At 35.6% G+C, this 25,235-nt stretch overlaps 3 protein-coding genes across 5 annotated transcripts; 2 read left to right on the top strand and 1 right to left on the bottom strand.

Annotated features, from left to right (window-relative positions):
- On the top strand, positions 6,014-14,729 carry LOC109728914. Of its 3 annotated transcripts, none has more exons than XM_020259459.1 (8): positions 6,014-6,244; positions 7,777-7,825; positions 8,877-9,002; positions 9,120-9,160; positions 9,837-12,707; positions 13,313-13,417; positions 13,530-13,704; positions 14,095-14,729. In XM_020259459.1, exons 3-8 carry the CDS (start codon positions 8,889-8,891, stop codon positions 14,305-14,307), a joined length of 3,519 nt encoding a protein of 1,172 aa, XP_020115048.1. In that variant the 5' UTR covers positions 6,014-6,244; positions 7,777-7,825; positions 8,877-8,888; the 3' UTR covers positions 14,308-14,729. The 3 variants fall into 3 exon arrangements, with proteins under 3 accessions (XP_020115048.1, XP_020115047.1, XP_020115049.1); XM_020259458.1 differs by having other exon boundaries at positions 8,873-9,002; XM_020259460.1 differs by lacking the exon at positions 7,777-7,825 and having other exon boundaries at positions 8,873-9,002.
- Positions 18,339-22,208, top strand: LOC109728993 (endoglucanase 13). Its single transcript, XM_020259575.1, has 10 exons — positions 18,339-18,832; positions 19,353-19,565; positions 19,646-19,846; positions 20,186-20,275; positions 20,368-20,532; positions 20,640-20,763; positions 20,848-21,011; positions 21,115-21,445; positions 21,519-21,569; positions 21,657-22,208. Exons 1-10 carry the CDS (start codon positions 18,611-18,613, stop codon positions 21,947-21,949), a joined length of 1,854 nt encoding a protein of 617 aa, XP_020115164.1. The 5' UTR covers positions 18,339-18,610; the 3' UTR covers positions 21,950-22,208.
- On the bottom strand, positions 22,473-23,447 carry LOC109728985 (snakin-2-like). The gene is made up of 2 exons (XM_020259565.1): positions 23,305-23,447; positions 22,473-23,086 (listed from the first exon to the last, which is right to left on the bottom strand). The coding sequence occupies exons 1-2, from the start codon at positions 23,324-23,326 to the stop codon at positions 22,905-22,907; spliced, it is 204 nt and encodes a 67-aa protein (XP_020115154.1). The 5' UTR covers positions 23,327-23,447; the 3' UTR covers positions 22,473-22,904.

The following is a 25,235-nucleotide window of genomic DNA, read 5'->3' as shown; positions in this document are numbered from 1 at the left end:
GGTCGTATGAAGATGGAGATAATAATGTTGCGATGGTGACGATGATGACGATGAAAATCTAATAAAAATTTGTAGAATTTTGCACCATTTTGAGTATGGAATGATCAAAAGTTGCGGGTCAAAACTGCCACATCAATTATGAAATAAAAAATAACCTCTAAATTAATCAAAATAATGCATATAAATCAAATCCTTAATTGATACAATCACCATATCAAAAATAATGCAAATAAATTAAATTCTAAATGAATACGTAGTAAGAATTCGAGATTAAAATAAAGAAAAGAAAAATTAGGTTTAGGATTTTCGTTTTTCAAACCTACCCCTCGAACCGTCCATTATTGCTCTCCAATTAGCTTTCTCTATTGAAAAACCGTTCGATTACCTTCTTTTTCCATAAATCCGAAGAGATCGACATTGATAAAAACTCTATAAACACTTTTTGACTCGGAGGGGGGTTCGGGTCGAGTCGGATTGACACAGATTAGAGCTTGGAAGACTCTCTTACTCTTCCCCAATCTCTAGATCTGAAAATAGTAACTATTCATCTTCCTCTTTTCTAATTTTGCATGTTAGGAATTGTTTGTGGGAGAAAAAAGGACTAATTGTGAAGAGAAAATGTATAAATTAAAAAGCACATTGATTATATATCATTGAATAGAAAGGAGGGGAGGAGAAAAGCCAAGAGTAAGAATCAATTCAAAAAAAGTAATTTTGAAGAGGAAACGTATAAATTAAAAAACACATTGATTACATGTCATTGAATAGAGAGGAGGGGAGTGGAAAAGCCAAGAATAAAAATCAATTCAAAAAAAAATTAGTGAGGGTGGAGAAAAACTTGCCACGTGGCAAAATTATTGGGAATTCATATAGAGTAATAGATTATTGGTAATTCTGATCATGGATAAATTACCAACCATGGATAAATATTATGTACTCATCTATTATGCATTTTCATTGTTGCTACATATAGTCTTTTTATTTGAAACTTGTAACATCCCAATAGTCCCACATCAGATGGGATACTGATTTCGATCAGTTTATATGAGACCTACACGCTAGTAATAATAATTAGGCTTAAGTATTTTGGGCCGGTAGTTTTGGCCCAACGAGTTATTGTAGCTTGTGGGTCAGGTCGTTGCAATTGTGATATTAGAGCCGAATATCAGCCGGAAGTGTGAGAGCTAAGTGCTATGCGGGACAAATTGTTACACCAACGAATTTAGTGGGACAAAATTTTTTATAAAATTAAAAATTAAGCTTTAAAAATTAAGCTTTCATATATTGTATTGATCGATGTTTGGGCCCAACGAGTTATTGTTGCTAGCAGGTCGGATCGTTGCAAAACTCGAACTCTTATTAAACTCACGACAGTTCCAATATCCACCCACGTGTTTTTTTTATGGTTAATTTCATATAGATTCCTGTAAATATAATAGGGTTATTTGCATACACGTCCCTGCAAACATAGTGAATTGTGGAAATATCCCTGCAAAACGGAAACTCCATAAGCTGTCCCTGCAAAAGTCCTAATTTATGCAGATATGTCCCTCTGATTAACATTTGTTAGAGAACTGTTTATTTTTTAACAGTTTTCATGTGAAATGACCATTTTGCCCTCACAAATATATCCCTCCAAAAGCATCTTCCCCCTTTCTTTCTCTTCCTCTTCCTCTTCGGGCCGCCGGAGCGGATGGCGGCGACGGCGCAGGTCGAGCTCGCCGGCGACAAAGAAGAGGGAAGAGAAAGAATGAGAGGAAGAAAAAAAGGGAAGAGGAAGAAGGAGAGGAAGAGGGAGAGGAAGAGGGAAGAGAAAGATGAAGAGGGAAAGGGTTCGTCGCCGCGCGCCGCCGCCGCATCTCCTCCCTCGCCGGCGACGAAGAAGAGGGAAGAGGAAGAGGAAGAGGAAAAGAAAGAGGGAGAGGAAGAAGAAGAGGGAGAGGGAGAGGGTTCGCCGCCGCCGTCGCATCTTCTCCCTCGCCGGCGATGAAGAAGAGGGAAGAGGAAAAGGGAGAGGAAGAAGAAGGGAGAAAAGGGAAGAGGGAGAGGAAGAAGGAGGAAAAGAAAGTGAGAGGGTTCGCCGTCGCCGCCGTCGCCGCCGCCGTCGCTGCCGCCGCCGCCCTCGCCGGCGACGAAGAAGAGGGAAGAAGAAGATGAGGAAGAAGAAGAAGGGTAGGATCGTAAATTTACCTTATATATAACCATGGTTAAGTACTTTAACCGTGGTTAATGAAAATTTTCTAACAGTCCTTAACGGCAGGGACATATCTGCATAACTTTAGACTTTTGCAGGGATAACTTATGGAGTTTCCGTTTTGCAGGGATATTTCTGCAATTGACTATGTTTGTAGGGACCTGTATGCATTTAACCCAATATAATAAATTATAAATAATTTTTTATAAAATTCAACTTTTATATGTTGTTCCTACAAAAGTCATGATATTTTTATATATGTCTTTCTGATTTATTACTGTTAAAGCACTGTTTGTTTTTTAATAGCAAGTGAAATAATATTTTTACCATCACAAATATATTTCTGTAAAAGGCACAACAGTTATAATCACGCATAAATATCCCCCCAAAAAAAATTTAATAGTTATCTCCTTCCTTATCTTCTTTCTTTTTAGAATCCAATCCATTCCATCATTGTTGCAATTTTTTTTCTCACTCATTTTCTTTTAAATATTTTATTTTGAGCAAAAATAAAATTATAGATAAAATTGAATGAAAAAGCAATATGTTTGATATGGGCAAAGCAACACCGATCATGGATTAATGGAGATGGATTTGAAACTAGTATGAAGGAAAGAGATGAAGAGGAAGAGGAAGAGGAAGAAGATAATAAAAAATATAAAATTAAGATCCATGCATCGTACGGGTTACTTGGTAGTTTTAAATAATTCCTATGCAGTACGTGCAATATATAACTAGTCATTAATGGTGAGTATAATGTAGTTATGATAGTAATTATAGTTATTACTACTTTCATTAGTCATTAGTGTTGCAATTTTTGTTTCTTGAATCCTAAGTTTGTGAAACCTCTTTCATCTAAAAAATTATCCACAATGTACTATAGCAATGATAGTGTGACAAATTATATTCTCAGTTAGAGCTACTCTTGTTATGTTATATTAATTGTATTTCGTGCACGTACATTATAAAACTATGCAACAAATTTTTAATTAGTATATAAGTGCAAACGTATATTTAATTTGTGATGTTCTCCATGTATAAATTATATATATTTTTTGATACTGTATATATGCAACAAATTTTTTATTTTATTTTAGAGTTAATTGCATATAGCTCTCTATAAATATAGCAAATTGTAAATATTCATAAACAGTTCAAGTTTCTTATGTTATTCTTACAAAGTCTCGTGATAGTCATATTGTCCTTCTGATTTGTTACTGTTAGAGAACTGTTTATTTTTTAATAACAGATAGTAAAATGTCAATTTTGGCATCACGAATATGTCTCTCAAAAAACCCCAACTGCTATAATCGTGTAGAATGTCCTTTCAAAAAATTTTCAAAGGTCATCTTTTTTTCTTTTTAAAATTTAATCCAATCCACCATTATTGTAACCTTTTCTCTCACTGTTTTTTTTTAAATCTTTTCTTTTGAGCAAAATAAGAAAAAATTATAGAGAAAATTATATGAAAAAACAACACGTGTTCGACACGAGCAAAACAACATACATTACGGATGAATATGGACGGAGAAATTCTAGTTACGAATTGAAAACTAGCACGAAGGAGAGAGAAGAAGAGAAAGAAGAAAAAAAAGAGTTTTCATTGTTAGGATTTTGATTGAGAGGAGAAAATATATTATAAAAGAGATAAAAATATCAATTTACCTCATTAATTAACCAAGATTAAGTATTTCACTTATGGTTAACTAAATTTTTTCTTACAGATCCTAACGACAGAACCATATTTAAAAATATTAAGATTTATGTAGAATAACATAAGAAAATTAAATTTTATAAAAATATATTTATAATTTACTATATTTATATAGAATTATGTGTAATTAATCTAAAATGGGTATAAAATTTACACCCATCCCATCCCATCGAATGGTGATTTTTTTTTATTAGTTACATGATGTGACTGATGAATAATTTTTATTTATGAATAAATGAAAAGTAAAATGTACACCCACTTTTGGGTGTACAACTAGATTTTTCCATTTTAAATTCTTAGCATGGCAATTGTTGTTTCGAAAATACAGCATTTTTATCGATCGTATCTAAAGCAAGTGGCAAAGGACTTGATTGTTGGTACCCGAGACTCAAATTCTAATCCTAATTTTTTCACATTTTCAGCTAAATTTATTTCTGAATAAAATAAACGAAACGGATAGGGTGCAACCTATCTCTCTCTCTCAAAAAAAAAAGAAAGAAAATACAGCATTTTCCATTTCAAAGCTGCTTGTAAATTTGGGATCAGGCGCACAAACGGTTCTATGCGCCCTTTACTCTTTCCCACGACCGTCGCCTCCGCATGCGACCTACCGAACTCGCGCACACGTGACGCGCCAAACCACTTTTCCAGTTTAAACACCCACGTCTAATCCACACCGAAACGCTTCCGCATGGAAAATTTATGCGGCTACCAGTCCCTAATCACCGGGTCCCGTTCTCGTTCTCAAATTATCCGCGGTACCCGGTGTATGAGTGTGCATCATACACCGCACCTACAAGGCTAGAATAAAGTTATCAAAAATCTATGTTTAACTTGTTAAATATATTTAATTATTCTATAAAATTTAGAAGATCTACAAATAAAAAAAATTATGAATATGAATAATAAGCATTAATTTGTTACATGTTTTTCATTTTTGAGATTATCTAACATTTACATAAAAGATTTTCAAAATGTATGTTTTTTATTGTTCCAATTTTTTAATTCACATCTACTGAACTAAATTTTAATTTTAAATTACGTACATCGAATGAAGTGTCCATGTGATCAGGTGCATGTGATAATATATGATTCCTTCTTTTAAAAGTATGAATGCTTTGATTTTTCCATAAATAATTTGTTATGTATTACTGATTTGTTCATAAATTAATATAATACCTTAAATTATGTATATGAACGAATAAAAACTTTCATTTCTCCATCATAAATATCAATACATCGATTAAAAGCATTGATACTTTAAAATTTTATTCATATATAGTTAATGTGTAGGCATTTTTGATGCATAGATTTTTGTGTGATGAATATACATTCTTCAAAAGTATCGTATGCGTTTAATAATATATTAATATTTTTTTAAAGAATCCAAAGCATTTGTTTATCAGTAATAACTAAGTATAATAAAACACATACAATATTAACCATCAACATAATTTCAACACCTCTCTTCTAAGAAAGTGTCTACATTAGGTAAATAAGCATGTTTAACAAATCACATATTTATTTCTCTATGATAGAATAGTTAAATTTTTTTTTCTTTTTCTTTAAGGATCCTCAAAATTAAAATCTTGCTTGTTGAGTAAGTTTCATACAATTTACAAGACATGCTTATCAAAAAATAAATTTTAAATACCAAATTTTTATAAACCAAGCAACAGTCATCTTTCAATCATTATTCTTTAAAGCTGATTGATGCTTAGATATTAAGTTTTTAAGTTTCTTAAATATATGATTTGTTTTTTTATATGTTGGCTTTGTAAATATCGGATCATATTTATCAAGCTACATTTTAATTTCCAAAACTTAATTATCAATTATTATTAGTAAGCATGGTGCATGGAGTGTGAATATACACCTGGTGCAGGTAATAGTTTCCGGAACAATTAACGTCCCATTTCCGTGTATCACTTCCCATTTTCCCCCTTTTTCCCGTTTCCCCCTGCGCGCTTCGCGTTTCCCGTTTCCGAAAGAAGCCGCATCAAAGAATCCTCAGAGCATCCGCATATTCTCTCTCCTCCCCACTCTCTTTTCCCCTTTTTTATTTATTATTATTTTATTATTTGTTTTTTTTAATATTCCCCTCCATCTCCCACTCCGCACAATCCCCACCCTCTCCCCCACCTACCCGTGCACAATCCCCATCGTCTCATACTCTCTCTCTCTCTCTCTCTCTCTCGCTCGCTCTATACTTCGCCCTTTGTGTTCTTCGCTCGATCGCGCGATCGCCGAATCCCCGATCGCCCCCCAAAACCCTAATCGGAGACGAACAACTCCTCGGAATAGTGTTATCCGCGACGAGAATAGCGCGCTCGAAGGTCATCTCTCCTCTCCCCCCCTAGATTCGTGTAATATGTGTTCTCGGGCTCTCACCCGATGATCCCGCGCCTCGAATCGGGCGCTGTAATCGGGTGGTGCTATTTTTAGTAAAAGTTACAGCCCCGATTCGGGGCGATCGTGGTTGGTTTCGATTTTACCGGAATCGTAGCGTCGTCGTCTTTTTTTCCCCGATTGTTTTCGTGCTTTTTTTCTAATTTTAAGTAGGTTTTCTTGATGGGGGGAGGGGGTTCTATGTTGGTTTTCCCGGTTAATTAGTAAGCTTTTCGGTTTGTTTATTCGTTGCTGGTAGTGATCATGAGGTATAATTTCTTTTTCTTTATGTTTTTCTTTTCATATTGAAAAGATGGGGTGTGATTTTGGTATTAAAAACATGGAGATAAAGAGAAATTTTTTTTTTTGTATAAAATTTATTTTATTTGATTCCCCAAGTTGGTTTTTTTTTTCCGGGAGAAAGGAATTTATATTCAGTCCTTATTTTAATAATAATAGCTTCTCTTCAGTCAAAGGTCTTTTTTTTCCCAAAGGCACGAAAAGGAAAAAAGAAAAAAAAAATACGGATACGCTGTCGTGAGATTTTTGACCATTTTATATATATATATATAAAAAAAACGGATATGCTGTCGTGAGATTTTTGACCCTTTTTCATATGTATTTGGAGTTTGTTCTGCGGAATTTGAATTATAGGGTGGTTTCCTTGTAAAATTTGTTATTGCGGAGCTCGAAAGAGGTCATCTTTCGCTTGGTCTTTGGCATCTTGTTCTCATTTATTGTGGGATTGCGTGGATGATCGGTTATATGCATCTTGGAGTTGTTTGAATCTTGATTTGGTTGGATGTGATGCCACCTTTGGACCTTTTGCTTTATTCCCTTGGTTGTGAGGTACCAAGTTTGAGGCTTAGTATTATCCTTAATTTTCTTGAGTTTTCGACCTTCCAATTCTTTTGCAGAGCGCGGTCGAAAAATAAAATTCTGTTGATTAGAAAGTTCTTCTCTGTTGGAATCTCCTTGTTAATGAATTTGACTGTGCATGCATTACCATATTGATGGAGAATCATCCCCTTTTTTGAAAGCAGCATCACACGGAAATTCGTGATGCCAAAGTTTTTGCATTCCTAATCATTGTTGCTTCGTGGAGGCTAGTTTGCCCTATACTATGACTGAAAACAATGAATCCGGTTGGTTTAAAACGGTTTTTTTTTTGTTGTTGTTTACAATTGCTACTTCTACTTCTTTTAGACCAAATTGGCCCCAAAACTGCTGCTTCACAGTCATCCAGCCTGATGGGCTGGTCTGTTCTCTGAACACTAGTTATTATATTGCCATAATGACGATTCACCTATTAAGAAAATCCTGTGCATTGCTAAGTAGCGAAAGAGTTTGAACAAATTCGTTTGCATAATTTGGTAGAAAGTTTTTCACACTTGTATTTATGAGTTTTTGATGGTCAGGATATTGGCATTACAATGTTTTTAGATAAGTATTGGCCCTTACTATCAAATCCCTGAAACAGGAGAAACTTGATGCTCTGTCTTCTAGCTTCTTCGTTGCACTAATCTCAGGTAACTTGCTAACTTCAGAAATTTGGGTTATATCATATCTATGACAGAACTTTTTATAAATTCACTCAGGCAATTAATCTAGTTACTGATTGTTGGTAATTTGTAACAGCACAATTTCATTGTTATTTTAACATTAACCTTGTTGAAAATTGGGTTTTTAAAATTTCTCTCTGTTCTAAAAAGGGCTGCTTCTGGGTAAAAATTCGTTTGTTAGTCTTAATATGTACTTGTGTTGTTGTGTTTTCTGGGTTTACAATGGTATTGAAGGAAAAAAAAAAAAAAAAAATCCCATTTTGAATGAATGCGGAGCAGAAAACGAACCTTTTCGCCAGTCGTTATATTTGTTAGTAACTCTTTGGTGGATTTCCGGCTGTTCTTCCTCTATATTATCAAGAGCTCTGTTTTCAGTTTTTGGCTTGACAGGTTGGATAGTACTTTTTTCTTGTGGATAAGATTTTTTTTTTTAAAAAAAAAAACTTTATTAAGCGATTAGTTACTTGCTCTGTTAAAGTCTCTCACAGTTGGTACTTCATTTCGTTCAATTTTAACTTCACAAAAGATTTTGAGAAGTTTATTATGGAAATATGAAATACCCATGCAACTGGTCTAATGAGAAGCAAAAGTTTACTCTTTGGCGGTATTCTATTTTCATTTTCCTTTTCATATATGGCCATCTAAAATTTTCTTCGATATAAATCTATTCGTTCATCCTAGATACCCTTTAAATTACTAGGCCAGATCTTAGAAAACCTTATTGACACATTTAGAAAATATTTTTTAGGTGCTTAAATGCTAGTAGTTTTATCTATTCACCTGATATATTTTATTATTCTATCTTTTATACTTTTTTACTCTAACATTTTATTTTAGATTCTTGTTTATAATTATGGCCTATTCCATTTCTTCTTGTTTTTCTTTCTAGTTAGTTTTGCAACTAGTCCATTTTACCTGTAGTGTAATTATGCATTTTGGAATGGCACTATATCACTAGTAGTTATGTTTCATTTGCATCATCCACCCATATGCATTTGTTCCAATTATGTGTAGGAAGGTTCGACATAAGATGCCGTGTGGCCATGGAAGGATCAGTGGCAATGTTGACAAGGCTGCAGATAGGAGAAGTCGCTTTATGTTCAATAGATCACCAGCTCAGAATAGTAACCAATATTGTTCAAAGGTGATATCTATATATTTATATTTTCTCTTTTAAACCATCTTCTTTTCCCCCCCACTCAAAGTAGACGCTAGTTACAAGGTTGCTTTAGTCTCTGACATTGCATGCATCTTTCTTCAGGAATGTGTAGCTGAGTTCGACTCTAGGAGCTCTGAACAGAGGTACTCTAATATAGGTTATTCGTAACTTGCATCCTTTGCAAGAATTTGGTTAATGGATTGAGCTTGATGATCTTATTGTTTCTGATGTGAAGCTTCAAATAGCCTGTTGTTCTTCTGTTACTTAAAGTACTTTCTATTTGTCATAGTGCAATGCTGTTGCCTAGATTTTTTTTTGTTGTTATAGAAAAGAATAGCAGTTTCAAATTGTGTTTTTGATTGTACTTCCCTCCTGTTGCATGCAATATTTCTAAATTCAGGGGTTTAATGTCTCTCCCATTCGGTTGACGCTGCACATTTTTATTAGAATTTTTACATTTTTGTACCTGAAAAATTGTATATTTACATATATATGCCCCCTGGAAAATCTGATTTTTCATATACACTCCTAGAAAGTGCATGAGTTTGTTACGAAAACTTTCTAATTTAAAGTTGGGGAGTAATCTAATTCACAGGGAAATTTGGTTTTGTATTTGGAAAAGATTTATTTATTTTTATTTTAAGGGGCACTTTTATAATTACAAAGAGTATGCTAGTTTTTATGTGCATCTGTGAAAATCTAGATCTTACAGGTATATATGTGTAAGTCGATAGTTTTCAGGGTATACAATGTAAATATTTAATTTTTATTTCGAGCTTAAGTACACAAGTACATGTATTTACCTACTTGCATGTCCAGGTGCGTTATTTTCACTTTCTTTGCCATTGATCGTGACACATGCTGGAAACTCGCTCCTTTTTTGCCACCGTTGCAAGGTACAAATGGAAGAAACCATCTGACTTCTGGAACTCCGTATGATATGGATAGTCTCGAGTCATTATCTCCGCAACCAACTATTATTTTTCAAGTTGATCTCCCAAATGAGCAGAAAATCAACATGGTCCAGAATTCAAATCATGTAAAATCTCCACTCTCTGACTGCAATTCTTTTAGGGGAGGCATCTCAAGGCAATCTCACTTGAGGAAAAAATGGGAAAAAAATGTGAAAAATTCCACAAGCATGAGTGCTTCTAGCTTCTTGGCATCAGATAATTCTTCCAGTTCAATTTGTGACAACTTTAACGTCGTTGGTCCTGATTATGTAGTTAACAGTGTCCTTAAGGGAGAGAAAACTTCGAAAAGGAGTCCGAGAAAGAAAGGAAAAAAGAAAGGGAAACAGTACAGAAAAGGTGCTCAGAGAAAAGCTTCTTCCACTGGATTAGAAACTCAATGTGAAGAGATAACTGATGGTGTTTCTGCTTTTGACAAGGCATCATCTCCTAGCTCTTCATTAAAAGACGTTTCTGCTGAAAAGGTTGATAGTGAAAACAATAATGAATTTGTCGATTGCTCGACTACTTTAGTATCCTGCACATCCTACAGTGACGAGATGGATGAGTCTGAACCAACAACCTCATCTCTGGGCTTTTCTGGTGAACGATTTAAATGTAACTCATTAAGTACATCAGAAACTCCTGAAATAATTCTATCCACATTCAATGAGAATTATATGGATAGCCATATGAAACGGAAAGATAGTCATAACAATTCATCCAGCATTTCCTTAGACAGCTGTAATGCTACAGCAACAGATCCATTTCTGGATGGTTGGAACAGTGATGTCAGTGGAAACTGTAGCGATGATACTGAGACCCAGTTAATAGCCAAGAAGAATGAATGTGAGCATAATTCTTTAGATTCTGGGTTGGTTACAGAATCAAACAATGTTGAACATTCTTGTCATACCACAACTGTAAATCTCTCCAGAATTAGCTCTAACGAGTTGGATAACTGTTCTGTTCCTGACATGTGCGAAGTTACTGAAAGAACTCAGTGCAGTAGCGAAGCGTGTAGCAGCAATGGCTTTCATCCTGTTATTTCTGGAAAAAGAGGTAGACGGAGTAAGAAAATGGCAAGTAGTGTGAGTTCAAATGGGACGAATCATTTTAGCAGTTCAAGTATCCATGGTCGTACAGGAAAAGATAGTGGTCATTCCGTCTGGCAAAAGGTTCAGAAACTAGACAATGAATGCAGTAGTAAACCAAGGACTGCAAATATTACATCCCAGAGTGCGATTGCGCTAAAAGAATCCAAAACAAGAACGAGATCTGATTCATCAGTAAGGCTGAAACAAAACCATAGCGGAAAGGCAACACATTCATGCAGAGTAGCTAATGAAGCAGTCAATTCGAGTGAAATTCAATTGAAATCTGTAGACAGAGACCAAATTAATAATGCTAAATCAAAACTGAGTGCAGCTTCCAAACAGGCCGCACAACAATCCAGAAAGGGGTCTTCTACTGATAAGAGCAGCACAGCTAGGGCTTCCAAAAATCATCACAAAGAAGCATTGGTTTCCATGCCTCCAATGAATAATGTGAAGCACATAAGCTCTCAATTAACATTACCTAGTGTTACTGGTTCTCAACAACGTTTGGCCAAGCCATGTGACAATGTTGACCTTGATCAATTTGAGGCAAAGCATGTGGTAAAGAATGGTAAGGAGATGACCACACTTGGTAATATATGCCAGAATTCTAATGTTCATATGCACATTGAAACAAAGTCTTTGTATGGCAACTCTGAAGATATCAAGTGCAGGTTTAGCGATCTTTTTCTTACAGATATTGACCGCAGCCAATGCATGAAGTCAGAAACTGAAAGTTCTCCAGAAACCTGTAAGTCAGAGTATAGTGTGAATTCTATATTGCAGAAGTGGGTTCCCATAGGGAAGAAAGATTCAATAGTTTCTGATAGGGGTATAGATAGTAAGGCTTCTACTGTGGATCACTTAGTTCATAACAATAATCCTACTTCAGACAATGCTCAGACAGTGGTTTCACAATCATGCACTAATTTTCTTTCCTCTAAAGATACAGATTTGTCATCACCTGATGACAAGAAATCAAATAATGAAGTGATGAGTCAAACTCATTTAGCTGAAGCTTTTGATGGTACGCATAATCAAAACGGCTTTCTTAGATCAGAGACTGAATTAGACAAGATAATACATGCTGTTAATGATGCCTACAAAATGCAGATTGATGTAGAAGGTATTCAGCGGGTCACTGGCACTCCTATTGCTGACTTTGAGAAATTTATTTATTCTGCTTCTCCGGTTGTTGGTCATGCTTCTTGCGTTAAAAGCTGCAGCACTTGCATACAAGAACAGCTACTTGGCAACTCATTGTGTCGGCATCAGATCCCTGATGTCTCCTTGAGGAGCATTTGGCAGTGGTATGAAGAGCCTGGGTGCTATGGTTTGGAAGTAAAGGCGTGCGATTATCGTAATCTGAAAAGGCTTCGGAACAGTCATTCCGAGTTCAGTGCATATTTTGTACCTTATCTGTCAGCTGTTCAATTATTTGGGCAATCCAAAACTTCATCTTGTTTAGCTTCTCTCCCAATTTTCTCAAAGCTGTTCCCACAATCTTCCATGGGGAAAGATGCATGCTTATTTAAATCTTCGTCTTTAAAAGGTGATCAGTTGGTCAGTAGTGGGGACGGAGAGCTCATTTTTGAATATTTTGAATCTGAACAGCCTCCTTGGCGACGCCCATTGTTTGAGAAGTTAGTTTTTGTTTCTCTACACTGTTATCTTTTGCTTTCTTAATTTTCAGACCTTTGACATTTCATTAGAGTTGTTATGCATGAATTCTATTTTCTATTTAAACCTTTGCACATTCTTAATGACTTTTGGAAAAAATATCTCTCTCCCATTAATTTTACAAGTTGTTTAAAGGGAGGATGGTTCACTGTGGTAGGAGTGGACGCGCATCATCGATAAAATTCTCATATTTCATGAGAAACTTTTTAAGTTTCCCTTTTCAGGATATATAGTGTCGTCTGTTTCATGGTCGAACTGGTTTTCTTTTGTGGAAATGTCTACATAATTCGAGTATCATAAATTCATAATCAATCTGTTTTGCATTCTTTGCTATTATCTCTATCGTTTTATTCGTGCTTTGGTAGCTTAGACAGTTATCCATCTAGCTGGCTGATGGTTTTTCATTTGTAACTTATACATAATCTTTTTGGTTGTCTTGTTGAGTGGCATTTACACTTCAATCTAGTGGCTTTCTCTTCTGTTTTTTACTATTATATTGCTGTTTATTAGGAGTCCACTTCCTGCAATTTTTTTCCCTTATAAAGATGTTTTCCATGTTGTGAAATAGGATAAAAGAGCTGGTTAGCGGCGTGAGACCTTCTAAAAGCCAAATATTTGGAGACCCTGAGAAGCTGGAAAACCTAAACCTCAATGCTCTTCACCCTGCTTCCTGGTTCTTCTCTTGTTATTCAGAGCCTTTTTATCTTCACACTTACTGTTGCTATACTATTTTAAATGAACTTTTCTTGTCATATTAACTCACAATTTCTATTCGACTCTTCCAGGTTTTCTGTTGCATGGTATCCTGTTTATCGTATACCAGACGGCAATTTTCATGCTGCATTTCTAACCTATCACTCTTTTGGATCTTTGGTTCAACAAAGTGGGTCAGAAAATATGGTCAATGGGCTTAAACACTTAGTTTCTCCAGTTGTGGGCCTACAGACATACAATGACAGGGTATTAGGATTTATTGTCTCATCTAAACGTATACTTGAACTAAATGATTATTCTAGAATAAACTACTTAGTCCTAGTTTGTCCATGTAGTGGCTAAAAGCATCATTTTTATACTGCAGAATGCCCAAAGAATTCAAAAGCACTTTCGATCTTTCCTTTTTTATACTATGAAACTGCTTCGTGCTTTCCGATGGCAGCTGCAACCGCAATTTTATAATATAAAAAAGGAAATATTGCAAGTGCTGTTGAATTTTTTGGGCCTTTTGTTATATAAAAACATCAGTGGTTTTAATCACCACATTACCAAACTAGGCCTTATTCTAAATATTTTACCATTTATCTGCTCTTTAACATGGTACTTCGGTTGAAGATATGTGGCATGTTTGTACAGGGGGAGTGGTGGTTTCAACCCAGGGACTCAAATTTTAAGACCGTTTTACCGGACGATGCTCCGTATTCCAACCTCTCGGAAGTTATAAAAGAGAGACTAAAAACACTGAAGCAAACGGCATCGGTGATGGCTAGGGCTGTTATTTATAAAGGCAATGAGAGGTCCGCAAACCAACATCCAGATTACGAGTTCTTTCTATCCCGGTCTCGCTAGAGGGTTTTACTATCTAAATTTTGATGGCTTTTGCTTGTTATATCTCCTAGGGTAGCAAATGCTATAGATAGTAGGGACTAACCCAAGGCTTTAACCTCTCCCTCTCTCTCTCCTCTCCCCCCTCCCCCCACCCCCCTGAGGCAACAAATCTAACTTCAAATGGTGGTGCAAGTTCTTGGCTCGTTTCTGCCTCATCTTTGTAAATTAATTGTACATGGATTGTCGCCGCATCCTTCTGTCATTCTGTAACTAATCTTCAGGCTCGTTCAAGTAGCGTAGAGAACAACAAACCATCAGTAATAAGTTAGAGGAGAAATATTCCCTTTTGAGTGCATATTATTGCAGATCATGTTATCTTTTATCATGCCTGTAAGCACACTGCTTAGTATTCCATCAGTAATTTATAAGATGTTTTTCCAGTAGGGAGAAGTTTACATTCAAATCAAAATACATAGTTTTATCAGGTCATGCATTTCTGCAAACATGGTATTGCTCATTCTCCTGCTCAGATAAACTGTGTTAGATACTTGAATACTAATTGATGACCCGACAATTTGTCCTTATCTCGCCATCTTCACCATGGACTTCCTGAAGTCCGTGAAGAAGCGGAAAGAGTTCCTACTGTAAGTAGTAACTAACGGGGCTGCATCAGAACTTACACATTGTCGAACCTGCTCGTTGCTAGCGGATCCATCGGTGTGATGTTACCATCGGGATCGGAACTGTTGTCGTCTGGGCATAGTTTCTGCAAGCTGCGCAGACGTGATGAGTCGAGCGAGGGGTCAGGCTTGCCCGTACCGTTGAATTTGAAGAGCATCTTCTTGAATTCGGATCATTCTGCAAAGCCTATTGTATCTGCCCCTGTATACAAATTGTATTAGGAAAAGGAACGGAAAAGTTCAAATATCCCTGTGTGTGGTATCTCTCCGTTCTCCTATATCGAACAAGCGGTTCAAAACATAACATTTTACTGCCCAATGACTAAATTTGAAGGACGCGATTGACGATTGTCGCTCCTAACACACAATGGAACAGTAAACGCAGGGTAGTCATCTATAAATCTATATGAAGCCACAATATTCATATAGGCACAATATTTTTTTGCCACGTGACATGTTATCTTTCATTCTCCACTCCTGTAATTATATGCAAGGTGTAACATTTAATTATATACATCATATTAATATTATATTAATAAGTGAGCTTTATAATTTTAATCAACTCCTTTCTCCATTAATCTCCCACCCCCTCTCTTTTGTAACTCTTTTGCATACACCATAAAATTTTTTTTTACCACGTAACATATTACCCTTCATTCTCATAGCCCAATTTTAAATCAAACCACCTTCTTCTCTTCTCAACGCTCAACTCTTCACCTTTCCACTCCTCTAATTACATGTAAGGTGCAACAATTAATTACATGCACCATATTAATATTTTATCGATTATATCTCAAAAAAAAAAATATTTTATCGATGAGTGGATTCTAACTTTAATTTATTTTTTTAATAGTTAAATTTAGTCATGCAAATTGGCTGTACTTAACATGATATAGTTTTCTATATATCAATAACCCGTAAATATAAATTTTATTAAAATTTTTAAATTTTGTTTGTATTATCTAACCGCTGCATCGCGCGGGTCTTTACACTAGTATGATTTAAGTCCGAACCACAAGGTCGAATTCGTATCACCATGAGTCTAAGGTAGCGTTTGGTTCGGGAACAAGGGGGAGAATAAGCCCTTGTTCCCCTTTTTTGTTCCCAAACGCAGCGTTTGGTACCCGAGAACAATAGTTTTCGGGTTTTTAGAACTAGCTGGTATAAGGCCGGAACTGGCTGGAACTGTTGTTCCACATTTTTCCTGGAACAAGATTGTTCCCAGATGAGAACAAGATTAATTAAAGTCTAAATTTAAATTTTAATAATAGTATATTATTAATTAATCTAATTAATATATTTAAATCATTATCTATTCCTTAAATAATAAATAAATAAATAAATAAATAAATAAATAATTATAATTAATTATTTATAATTAGATAATAATAATTATTAATTTAATAAGTATTATTTATTAATAATTATTAATTAAATAATAATTATTAATCTTAAAAAATAGATAATTAATATTATTATTAATTTATTATTTATAATTAATTATTATTATTTAGATAATAATTATTAATTAATTTATTACTTATAATTAATTATTAATATTATTATTAATTTATTATTTATAATTAATTAATAATAATAATTATTATTATTATTATTTATTAATAATTATTAATAATTATTATTATTTATAATTAATTATTAATAATTAATTTCTTATTTCTTTTTAAGTAATATTTTTATGTTAATTAATTACATAATATAATTTTAATTTTAAATTATAACTCTTATTTTTTTTGTTCTAATCTAACCATCCAAATACTATTTATCTTATTCCTAGGAACAAACCAATTTTCATCCAAACGCAAAATTGGTCTAGTTCCTATTTATACCTAAACTTGTATCTATCCCTAGAACTAACAGTTCTTACTTATACTCGAACCAAACGCAGCCTAAAAGTTTCAAAACAAAGAATTAGATGGTGAAATTTAAGTAGTCTTCCTACACGAAAAAGATGGGACCTGAGACGACAACAATGTCCTTGTTGCTAAGGCCTTTGGCAGCCAACTTGCTAGTTATGGTGGCTGAAGAGTCGAAAGCCGACAGAAACACTTCGTTAAATGTCAAATATAAAAATATATAAGCAACGTTCTCTAACAACTTTAGCTTATAGAGTATAACGATTGTTTCACATAGTATTAGAAAATGAGGTTTTGAGTTCGAGTCACGCCAGACTCCTAGCATATTAATTTTCTCTCATTTAATTCAAGCTCGCGTCATGAACCGACTAAAAAGTCTCAAGTTCAGACGTGAGGGGGGGTATAATGGTTGTTTCACATTATCTCGTTTGCTGTCGATTGAAATTTAAAGATAAAATTAAATATCAAAAGAATATTCTTTTAAATATTGTTATTTAATCATATCCTTAATTTAAATTTCCTTTATTAAATACCAAGATTTAATACAAAAGAAAAATTCTTTTATTTATTTTTTAAATTTCTCTGTCATTTGTAAAATTTTATATTGTATAGATATATTGGTATAGTTGAGAGGACTATTTCTGAATAACCTATAAGTGGGGGCTCTTCATATATTTTTTACCCATCTTAAAAATCAATCAATACTTTGACCAAATCTTCTAAGACCACAACTCGATATTCCCTAATAAGAGTTGAAACTCTCCAAACCTACAATCAAATTCAATTCGATTTATAAAATTCTAGAGTAGATTCTGATGTAAATGCTATATGGCCGCATAAGAACTATAATAACACCATTTATTAGCTTTAAAAAATCCCCGAAATTATTGGTGGGCCATAGAGTTGACTCTCCCCCTTGAAACCACAAAATCATGCCAAGCACAAGTCGGCCAATGTGCATTGACTTTTATCCCACGTAGAAAAGAGTACACGCCCACTATTCCCCACCCTTGATAAATCCAATTAATTATTTCCTACGCTTGGTGTATACATCTACAACGTCTCATGCACCACATCTAATATTTATTAAGATTAAGAATCTAATCTGGTTGATGAGATCTATGAAAAGTTAATTGATGCATCAAACTATGATTTTTTAAATTTATAAGCAACCGGTATCAAAAGTGATGATTTTCATAGTTTACAAAGATATCGATCACCTACCCCCCCTACTTACATTTCGGATGAATAGTTTTCACTGGTATAAAAGGCAATAAATGATGAGAATTGAATTCATAACCCATTAGTATTGAGGGAACTTAAGACTAACTTTACTATTATATTATTCAAAAAATTAATATGATAGAAAACAATCAAGAAACTGTCTTGACATTTAATATATCGACCTTTATGAGTACTGTAATATACAAATTAAAAAATAAAATTTAATACTGAGACTTAGATGATGGAAGATTTAGGAAACGATTTATCCGCCCTAGTTAGTCGACTCCTGATACTATAAAAATAATAATAATAATAATAATATGAATTAATTTTCCTATCCCACACAAAAACGTGCATGGCTCTAACCCTCTTTTGAAACGTGCACACCACCTTCACATTTCTATGCACCCCACTCCTCCTACCAACTCCCTCCCCGGCCTCTTCTCCTCCCTCATATAACAAGCCGTGCATGATAACCCCAGTTATATTCTCCTTAACCAGCTTAGTAGCTAGATCACATTAGTTTCCTCTTAAGGTAGAGCCATGGCGAGGTCACTCAAGCCAGCCACCTTCTCAGTAGCATTGTTGGTAGCCGTGTTCGTCGCGTCGAGAGTGGGTGAGGCCGGGGCCGACCATCCCAACTACAGGGATGCTTTGGACAAGTGCTTGCAGTTCTTCGAGGCGCAGCGGTCGGGGAAGCTCCCCGCCGATCAGCGCGTCAAATGGCGCGGCGATTCCGCCCTCCAAGATGGTTTCCAGCAAGGAGTAATTGACACCCCTTCTTCCCCTACTCCCCCTCTATGATTTTTTTTGAAATATTATATATATATTTTTTATATTTAACGATGTTTAAAAGCGTCTCAATATAGTCTAGCGTCACATGTGAAAGCATCGATTAAAATATCGGCAAATAAAGAGCCGCTATGTATATACCAACATTTATGCCAAGCGACAGCAAAATATATTCTGACGCTTTAAAGCGTCAAGAATTTTTGAAGTTTTTTGAAATCCTGATGTTTTAAAGTGTCAAAAAATTAAAAATAATAGTAAACTTTACAATTTAATATATTGGTTTGATACAAAAAAAGAATTCATATGATGATGCATGTTTTTTGAAGCGTCGCCATTTGCTATATTATAGGGATGCTTGAAGATGCTTTTTTTGATCATGGTCTGAGAAGTGTTTTTATATTGAGATTTTCTTGTAGCGACAATAATTGTTAAAGACGATATTTATTTTAGATTGAAGCTGATCAGTATTAGTCCTTTTACTCTATATATTCAGGTGGACTTGGTGGGAGGTTACTACGACTCCGGCGACCACGTTAAGTTCGGTTTTCCGATGGCGTTCGCGGTGACGACGCTGTCGTGGAGCGTGATCGAGTTCGAGAAGGAGCTCGCGGCCGCGAACAAGCTCAAGTATGCTTTGGATGCAATCAAGTGGGGAACTGATTACTTCATCAAAGCACACAAAGAACCTAACGTCCTCTGGGCACAGGTACGTGATCGGCACCTAAAAATGAGAAAATAAAAGATTTAAGGGTGAATAAATGGTATTTTATGCGCGATTTTACGTAGGTCGGTGACGGAGACAGTGATCACCTGTGCTGGGAGCGGGCGGAGGATATGACGACGCCGAGGACGGCTTACAAGATTACAACCGACCAGCCCGGGTCGGAGGTTGCCGGAGAAACCGCGGCTGCCCTCGCCGCGGCTTCCAGAGCTTTCAAGCCTTTTGATTCCTTCTACTCCAACATCCTCCTAGTCCATGCAAAACAGGTCTCAAATAGTGTGTTAAACTGATCATCATACAGAATCAAATTGTAGATGTGACACCCTACATTCAAGGAGTCATCTTTTTAGAACTATTTCAGCTCTCGCATGCTTAACTCTTTTAATTTTCCGAATCTAATCATCGTTCAAAATGCTATAATCGAATTAAGAGGTTTAGTTCTCTACATGTTAAGAGAACATGTAGAGGTTTAGTCGTCATACAGAATCAAATTAAAAAGTTTAGTCTTATTATTTCTTTATATATATAATTATTTCAAATTCTGAGATCTCACACTAGAGCTAACAAATTATGATCTGATCTTTTTTTTTTTGTTTTTTGGCTAGTTATTCACCTTCGCTAACACATTTCAAGGGCGATACGACGACTCACTTCTCTGCGTCAAGAAGTACTATCCTTCTTCGACTGGTTATCATGTAAGCGAAAATTAATCGTAAAAAAGGTCTATGTGATCTCTTCTAGCTTGTTGTATATATATGAAATGAATCAATTTGAGATTGTGATGTAGGATGAATTGCTATGGGCCGCAGCGTGGCTTTACGAAGCGACAAATGACCAGTACTACCTGAACTACGTATCGCAAAACGCGGCGTCATTCGGTGGAACTGGATGGGCTGTAACAGAGTTCTCGTGGGACAACAAGTACGCTGGAGTGCAGGTCCTTCTCACAAAGGTAAAGTTATATATATATATATGCTAGTTAATTTTGCAGTTATAGAATTCCTAACAAAAATTGAACTAGAAATCGAAAAACTTACAGCTAAGTTACTCGAATTTTAGGTGCTTCTGCAAGGCGGGAGCGGCGCTTACAGCGACACTCTCAAGCTGTATCAGGCGAAGGGCGAGTTCTTCCTCTGCTCATGCCTTCAGAAGAACAATGGCCACAACATCAAGTTAACTCCAGGTTATATACATGGCTTCTTTTTTTCTGATACAAAATGTTACAGGTGTTAATTTGGTCTTTCAAATATTGCTTGATGATGATCAGGGGGTCTGCTGTACTTTGATGACTGGAACAACATGCAGTACGTCGCATCTGCGGCGTACCTTTTGACGGTTTACTCGAATTACTTGTCGACGTCGAATGCGAAGCTCAATTGCCCTGATGGCCAAGTTGATCCTTCAGATGTCCTCAAATTCGCAAAGTCCCAGGTACAAAATTTCGGTCTAAGTAGCTTGAATTCAAATTTTCGAACTCTTTTTTTTCTGCTGTACCTCAATTTCTAACTGCCAAAATTTTCCGAAAAACATCAAGGCCGATTACATTCTCGGCAAGAACCCGAAGTCTATGAGCTACTTGGTCGGCTACGGACCGAACTACCCGACCCACGCGCACCATAGGGGCGCCTCGATTCCGTCGATATTCACCCTACCGTCGACAGTTGGGTGCGTCGACGGATTCGAGAACTGGTACGACAACCCGAAGGCCGATCCAAATGTTATTCTGGGAGCTCTTGTTGGCGGGCCTGACGCGAACGACGCGTTCTCCGACGACCGCAAGAACTATCAGCATACCGAGCCGACTTTGGCCAGCAATGCTCCTCTTGTCGGAGTTTTCGCGAAGTTGGATTCTGTACCGGATACAGGTATAATTTTAGCATACCAACTGTTTTGTTAGATAATCTAGCAGCTGAACTATGTGTATTGTGCTCTTCGCAGGTGACTCTTCCTCTTATGCAGCATCATCAAAAGCTTCACCACCAAAGAAAGGTGAGTGTGATGTTAGTAAAATTCATTACGAATTCGATAGCACGGAATTTTAGCTTCATAAACTTTTTATGATTGTTTTCTCTGCAGACGCACCTATTGAGTTCGTGCACAAAATAACCAACACGTGGAAGACCAACGGAACGGATTACTTCCGCCACGAGGTGACCGGAAAGAACGTCTGCGGCAAGCCGATTACGTACCTGAAGCTGGACATAGAGAATCTCTCGGGGCCGATATACGGGCTTAAGGCGACGAAAGCGGCACACATGTATGAGTTCCCCGAATGGCTCAAAGCGCTGAACTCGAAACAAGCGTTCAAGTTTGTGTACATCCAAGGCGGAGAACCGGCGAAGGTCGCCGTCGCCGCGTACCGAAACTGAAGAAAATGAGCAAAATTGTATGTTTAATTGTTGAGACTAGTGATCTCTTTTCTATCTCATGAGGGGTTTTATATGATGAGAGAACTTGTGATTTACTACTAGTTTTGTTTTGTTTTGTTTTGTTTTTTTTTTTTTTTATCTTTGTGGCACATATTTCCTCTCTTTTTCCTATGAGTAACATAGTGTAACCTTTAAAGTGAATAAGGAAGCAACATGAATCAAATTAACAAAGTGAGTTATACTGTGTTTGTTGGTGAAATTTGTGTGTTCATTCGATGGTTTCGTACTAAATAATGGAGGAGCTTTTTTGTTTTTTTTTGGTTCACTATTGTGAACATGTAAATAAGAAAAAGAAACTCCGCTATCTACTTAGATCGACCTCAACTGTACATTCAATCCTTCAATTTGTTTACAATTATTAAAACCCATCCAAATATACCCCCCCNCCCCCCCCAAAAAAAACATTATTAAGTCGTGCATTAATAGATTCTTAGATTGGGTGAATTATTGAAAAGGCCCAAAAAATTTAATAAACGTATTTATTAATGCTTATTAAAGGCCAATTATTGATATTACATAACAAGCACACATCAAGCATAATAATATTTGTACTAGTTAACACAACAAGACGCGAGACTATGAACTGCTACAAACTAGATTGGGCCAGTTATGGGCCTTAGAATTCGGTCTACAAACCAAAGTGGATTGGGCTCGATTCGAAATTCGGCCGTTTTTAAATTAAAAACCCAGTAATTAAACTTGGGTAGGAATTGAGCCCAATAAAGTTCTGGCCCAGTCCATGAACTGCGTTGGCCCGATTACGCGTCTTTAATGCTTAAAAGGTCCAAAAAAATTTAAAAACGCTTTAAAATTTTTTTTAAAAAAATTACTGAGTTGACGACCGCATTACATCCTTACAAGCACACACGACGAACGCGAGACTATGAACTGCCACTCAAGGGCATTTCTTCCGTCCACCGCGCGTGGTGATGGCGGCATAGCAAGGGCAGACCTCGTAGTTGCCATACGTGCCCGGCGGCACGCAGCTGCACCGCCTGCAGCACGTCCCACAGGCCCTCTTGCACAGGTTCGGCCTCGACGATTCCTTGCATCTCTCCGCGCATGCCCCTCCGCAATCTGTCGTCACAATAATGACCAATGCATACAATATCAATCACCATCCATAAATATATATACAAGGTGCATATGTAATGATTGATCTGTTTGGGCGTCGGAATGAGTTATTCAGTCACAGTTTATACTTTTCAGAACAGTACATTTATCTTATACCAAAGTATTCAGGAAATGGAAATAAGCCCCAGATGAGTTCTATACAGGGGATTTGGTGATCTTACCTATTGCAGACCCTTCATTCATCAACTGCAGATAGTAACCAAAAAAAAAAAAAAAATGTTAAAAACAATAATAAACTTAAGTAGTTAGCAAATAAGTATTAGAAAAAAAAAAAGATAAAATTTGATCTATGCCTCTGTAGAACAGTGCAAAAAATTATGTTTAACTATTATGTGGTATATAGTGCATTCACACTTTGTGATCATGTGATTTTATTTTTGTTTTATAAAATTACATTGTTAAACAGTTAATATATCATTATGTGATTTTTAAAAAAACTTTATTATATTATAATTTTTTTAACTACGGATGGCAAAGTAGTAACACAGTACGTGAAACAACCGTTGTACACTAAAAGCTTAATCTGTTAGAGAACGGTCAATGTCACGGGTCTGAAACTATCCCAAACTGCGTGAAACAATCGTTGTACATTAAAAGCTATTAGAGAACGGTATTTAGATATTTTTATATTTAATACTCTCCCTCATGTCTCGGCTCGAGACTTTTTTTCAAGGCTCATGACGTGGACTTGAATTAAATGAGAGAAAATTAAAAATGCTAAGAGACTGGATGATGTTCAATTGAATGCTCGACAGCTAAGATCATAGCTGTACTCTCTCTCTCTCTCTCTCTCTCTCTCAAGCTCATCCAAACAAAGTTTTTTTATTTTATTTTTTTTTAAAAAATAACATACTATCGTTTCATTCAATTAAAAAATAAATTGGAGTATAGATTGAGGCAGCTTGGACCTCAGAAAAAAATGAGAAAGAAAACAGAAGATTAAATGCAAAAATGTTCTCATGCTACCCGCTTCGTTTATTTCATTTAGAAATAAACTTAGCTAGAAATGTGAATCAACTAGGATTCGAACTTGGGTCTCGGATACCAACCACTAAGTCCTTTGCCACTTACTCTAGGGACAGTGGGTAGCAGTAGGCAAGTACTGGAGGAATTTTCGTAGTAGACTTGTCGCAATTAATCATGTGTTGCTTGAGTGAAGCTCTACGCTCAACTTCAAATTTAAGATCAAAAATATATAAAAAAGTAAAATTTGAAAGAACCTTCGTCTTAGATATAAAACCCCAAAGATAGAGAGACTTGGGCCGCTTTGTCGGCCTGGATGCAAATGGGCAATGGAGGCCTTTGGGCCGCTTAATATGTGGTTTGAAATTTTTTAGCAAAATTGGATTACGAATTTTTAATTTGAATGTGTGTAGTAACAGCAGAGGACGATAGGCTCAAACTCGGAGCCCACCACTAGTCTCAAAAGAGAATGCAGAGATAGAGATGTGAATCAATTTAATTATTTTTTTTAATTCTATTCTATTTTGGTTGATCTGTTTATTTAAGTCGACATTTTTTCGAGCCTTAATGTGTTTTAGTTGATTATTTATCTATATGTTTTATTTCAGGCTAAATTTTTTAGAGAGGGACGTAGAAAACCTTCAAAGCTCAATTTAGCGGCCTTTAAAAAAATAAATAGAAACAGGTGGAATGATTGATTCAACTACTATTCACCACTTTTTTTTTAAGAAAAAAATACTTTCCGAAGATCAACTTTTTGATACTAACATGCCAATTTATCTAAATATAAATCAAATTTGCTCAATCTAATAAATCTCTTTCGGGTTGAATAAATTTTCTCGCGAATTTCAAAGCATCAAACTCTGTCCTATTCGTTCAACAGTGTGTCACATGTTGATGGATGGATAAATTGAATCACACGTCCCGAGGGAATGATAAATTCTTTGCTCTGAAGAGTCAACCAATATAGAATAAAAAGTCAAATAATCATAATTTAAATCAAAGACTATTAATTTTTATGAACTTTGGTTATTAAAAGAATATTTTTCTTTATTCAAATTTTTTATCTGAAAAATATAAAAACTTATAAAAATAAAAATTTCATGATTTGTGAGGAACCAATTTTTTT

Source organism: Ananas comosus, linkage group 25 (genome assembly GCF_001540865.1).
Source record: "Ananas comosus cultivar F153 linkage group 25, ASM154086v1, whole genome shotgun sequence".
In the NCBI taxonomy this organism is placed as follows: domain Eukaryota; kingdom Viridiplantae; phylum Streptophyta; class Magnoliopsida; order Poales; family Bromeliaceae; genus Ananas; species Ananas comosus.
Note: the sequence above shows the minus strand (reverse complement) of the source record. Positions and strands in the feature narration are given on the sequence as shown.

Coding starts and splice junctions, on each gene's coding strand:
- LOC109728914 (XM_020259460.1), top strand. CDS start 8,889: ATGCCGTGTGGCCATGGAAGGATCAGTGGCAATGTTGACAAGGCTGCA. Junction 9,003..9,119: donor GTAACCAATATTGTTCAAAG/GTGATATCTATA, acceptor ATCTTTCTTCAG/GAATGTGTAGCTGAGTTCGA. Junction 13,418..13,529: donor GCTCTTCACCCTGCTTCCTG/GTTCTTCTCTTG, acceptor CGACTCTTCCAG/GTTTTCTGTTGCATGGTATC.
- LOC109728993 (XM_020259575.1), top strand. CDS start 18,611: ATGGCGAGGTCACTCAAGCCAGCCACCTTCTCAGTAGCATTGTTGGTA. Junction 18,833..19,352: donor AAGATGGTTTCCAGCAAGGA/GTAATTGACACC, acceptor CTATATATTCAG/GTGGACTTGGTGGGAGGTTA. Junction 20,533..20,639: donor TGCAGGTCCTTCTCACAAAG/GTAAAGTTATAT, acceptor CTCGAATTTTAG/GTGCTTCTGCAAGGCGGGAG.
- LOC109728985 (XM_020259565.1), bottom strand. CDS start 23,326: ATGAATGAAGGGTCTGCAATAG. Junction 23,087..23,304: donor GAATGAAGGGTCTGCAATAG/GTAAGATCACCA, acceptor TTGTGACGACAG/ATTGCGGAGGGGCATGCGCG.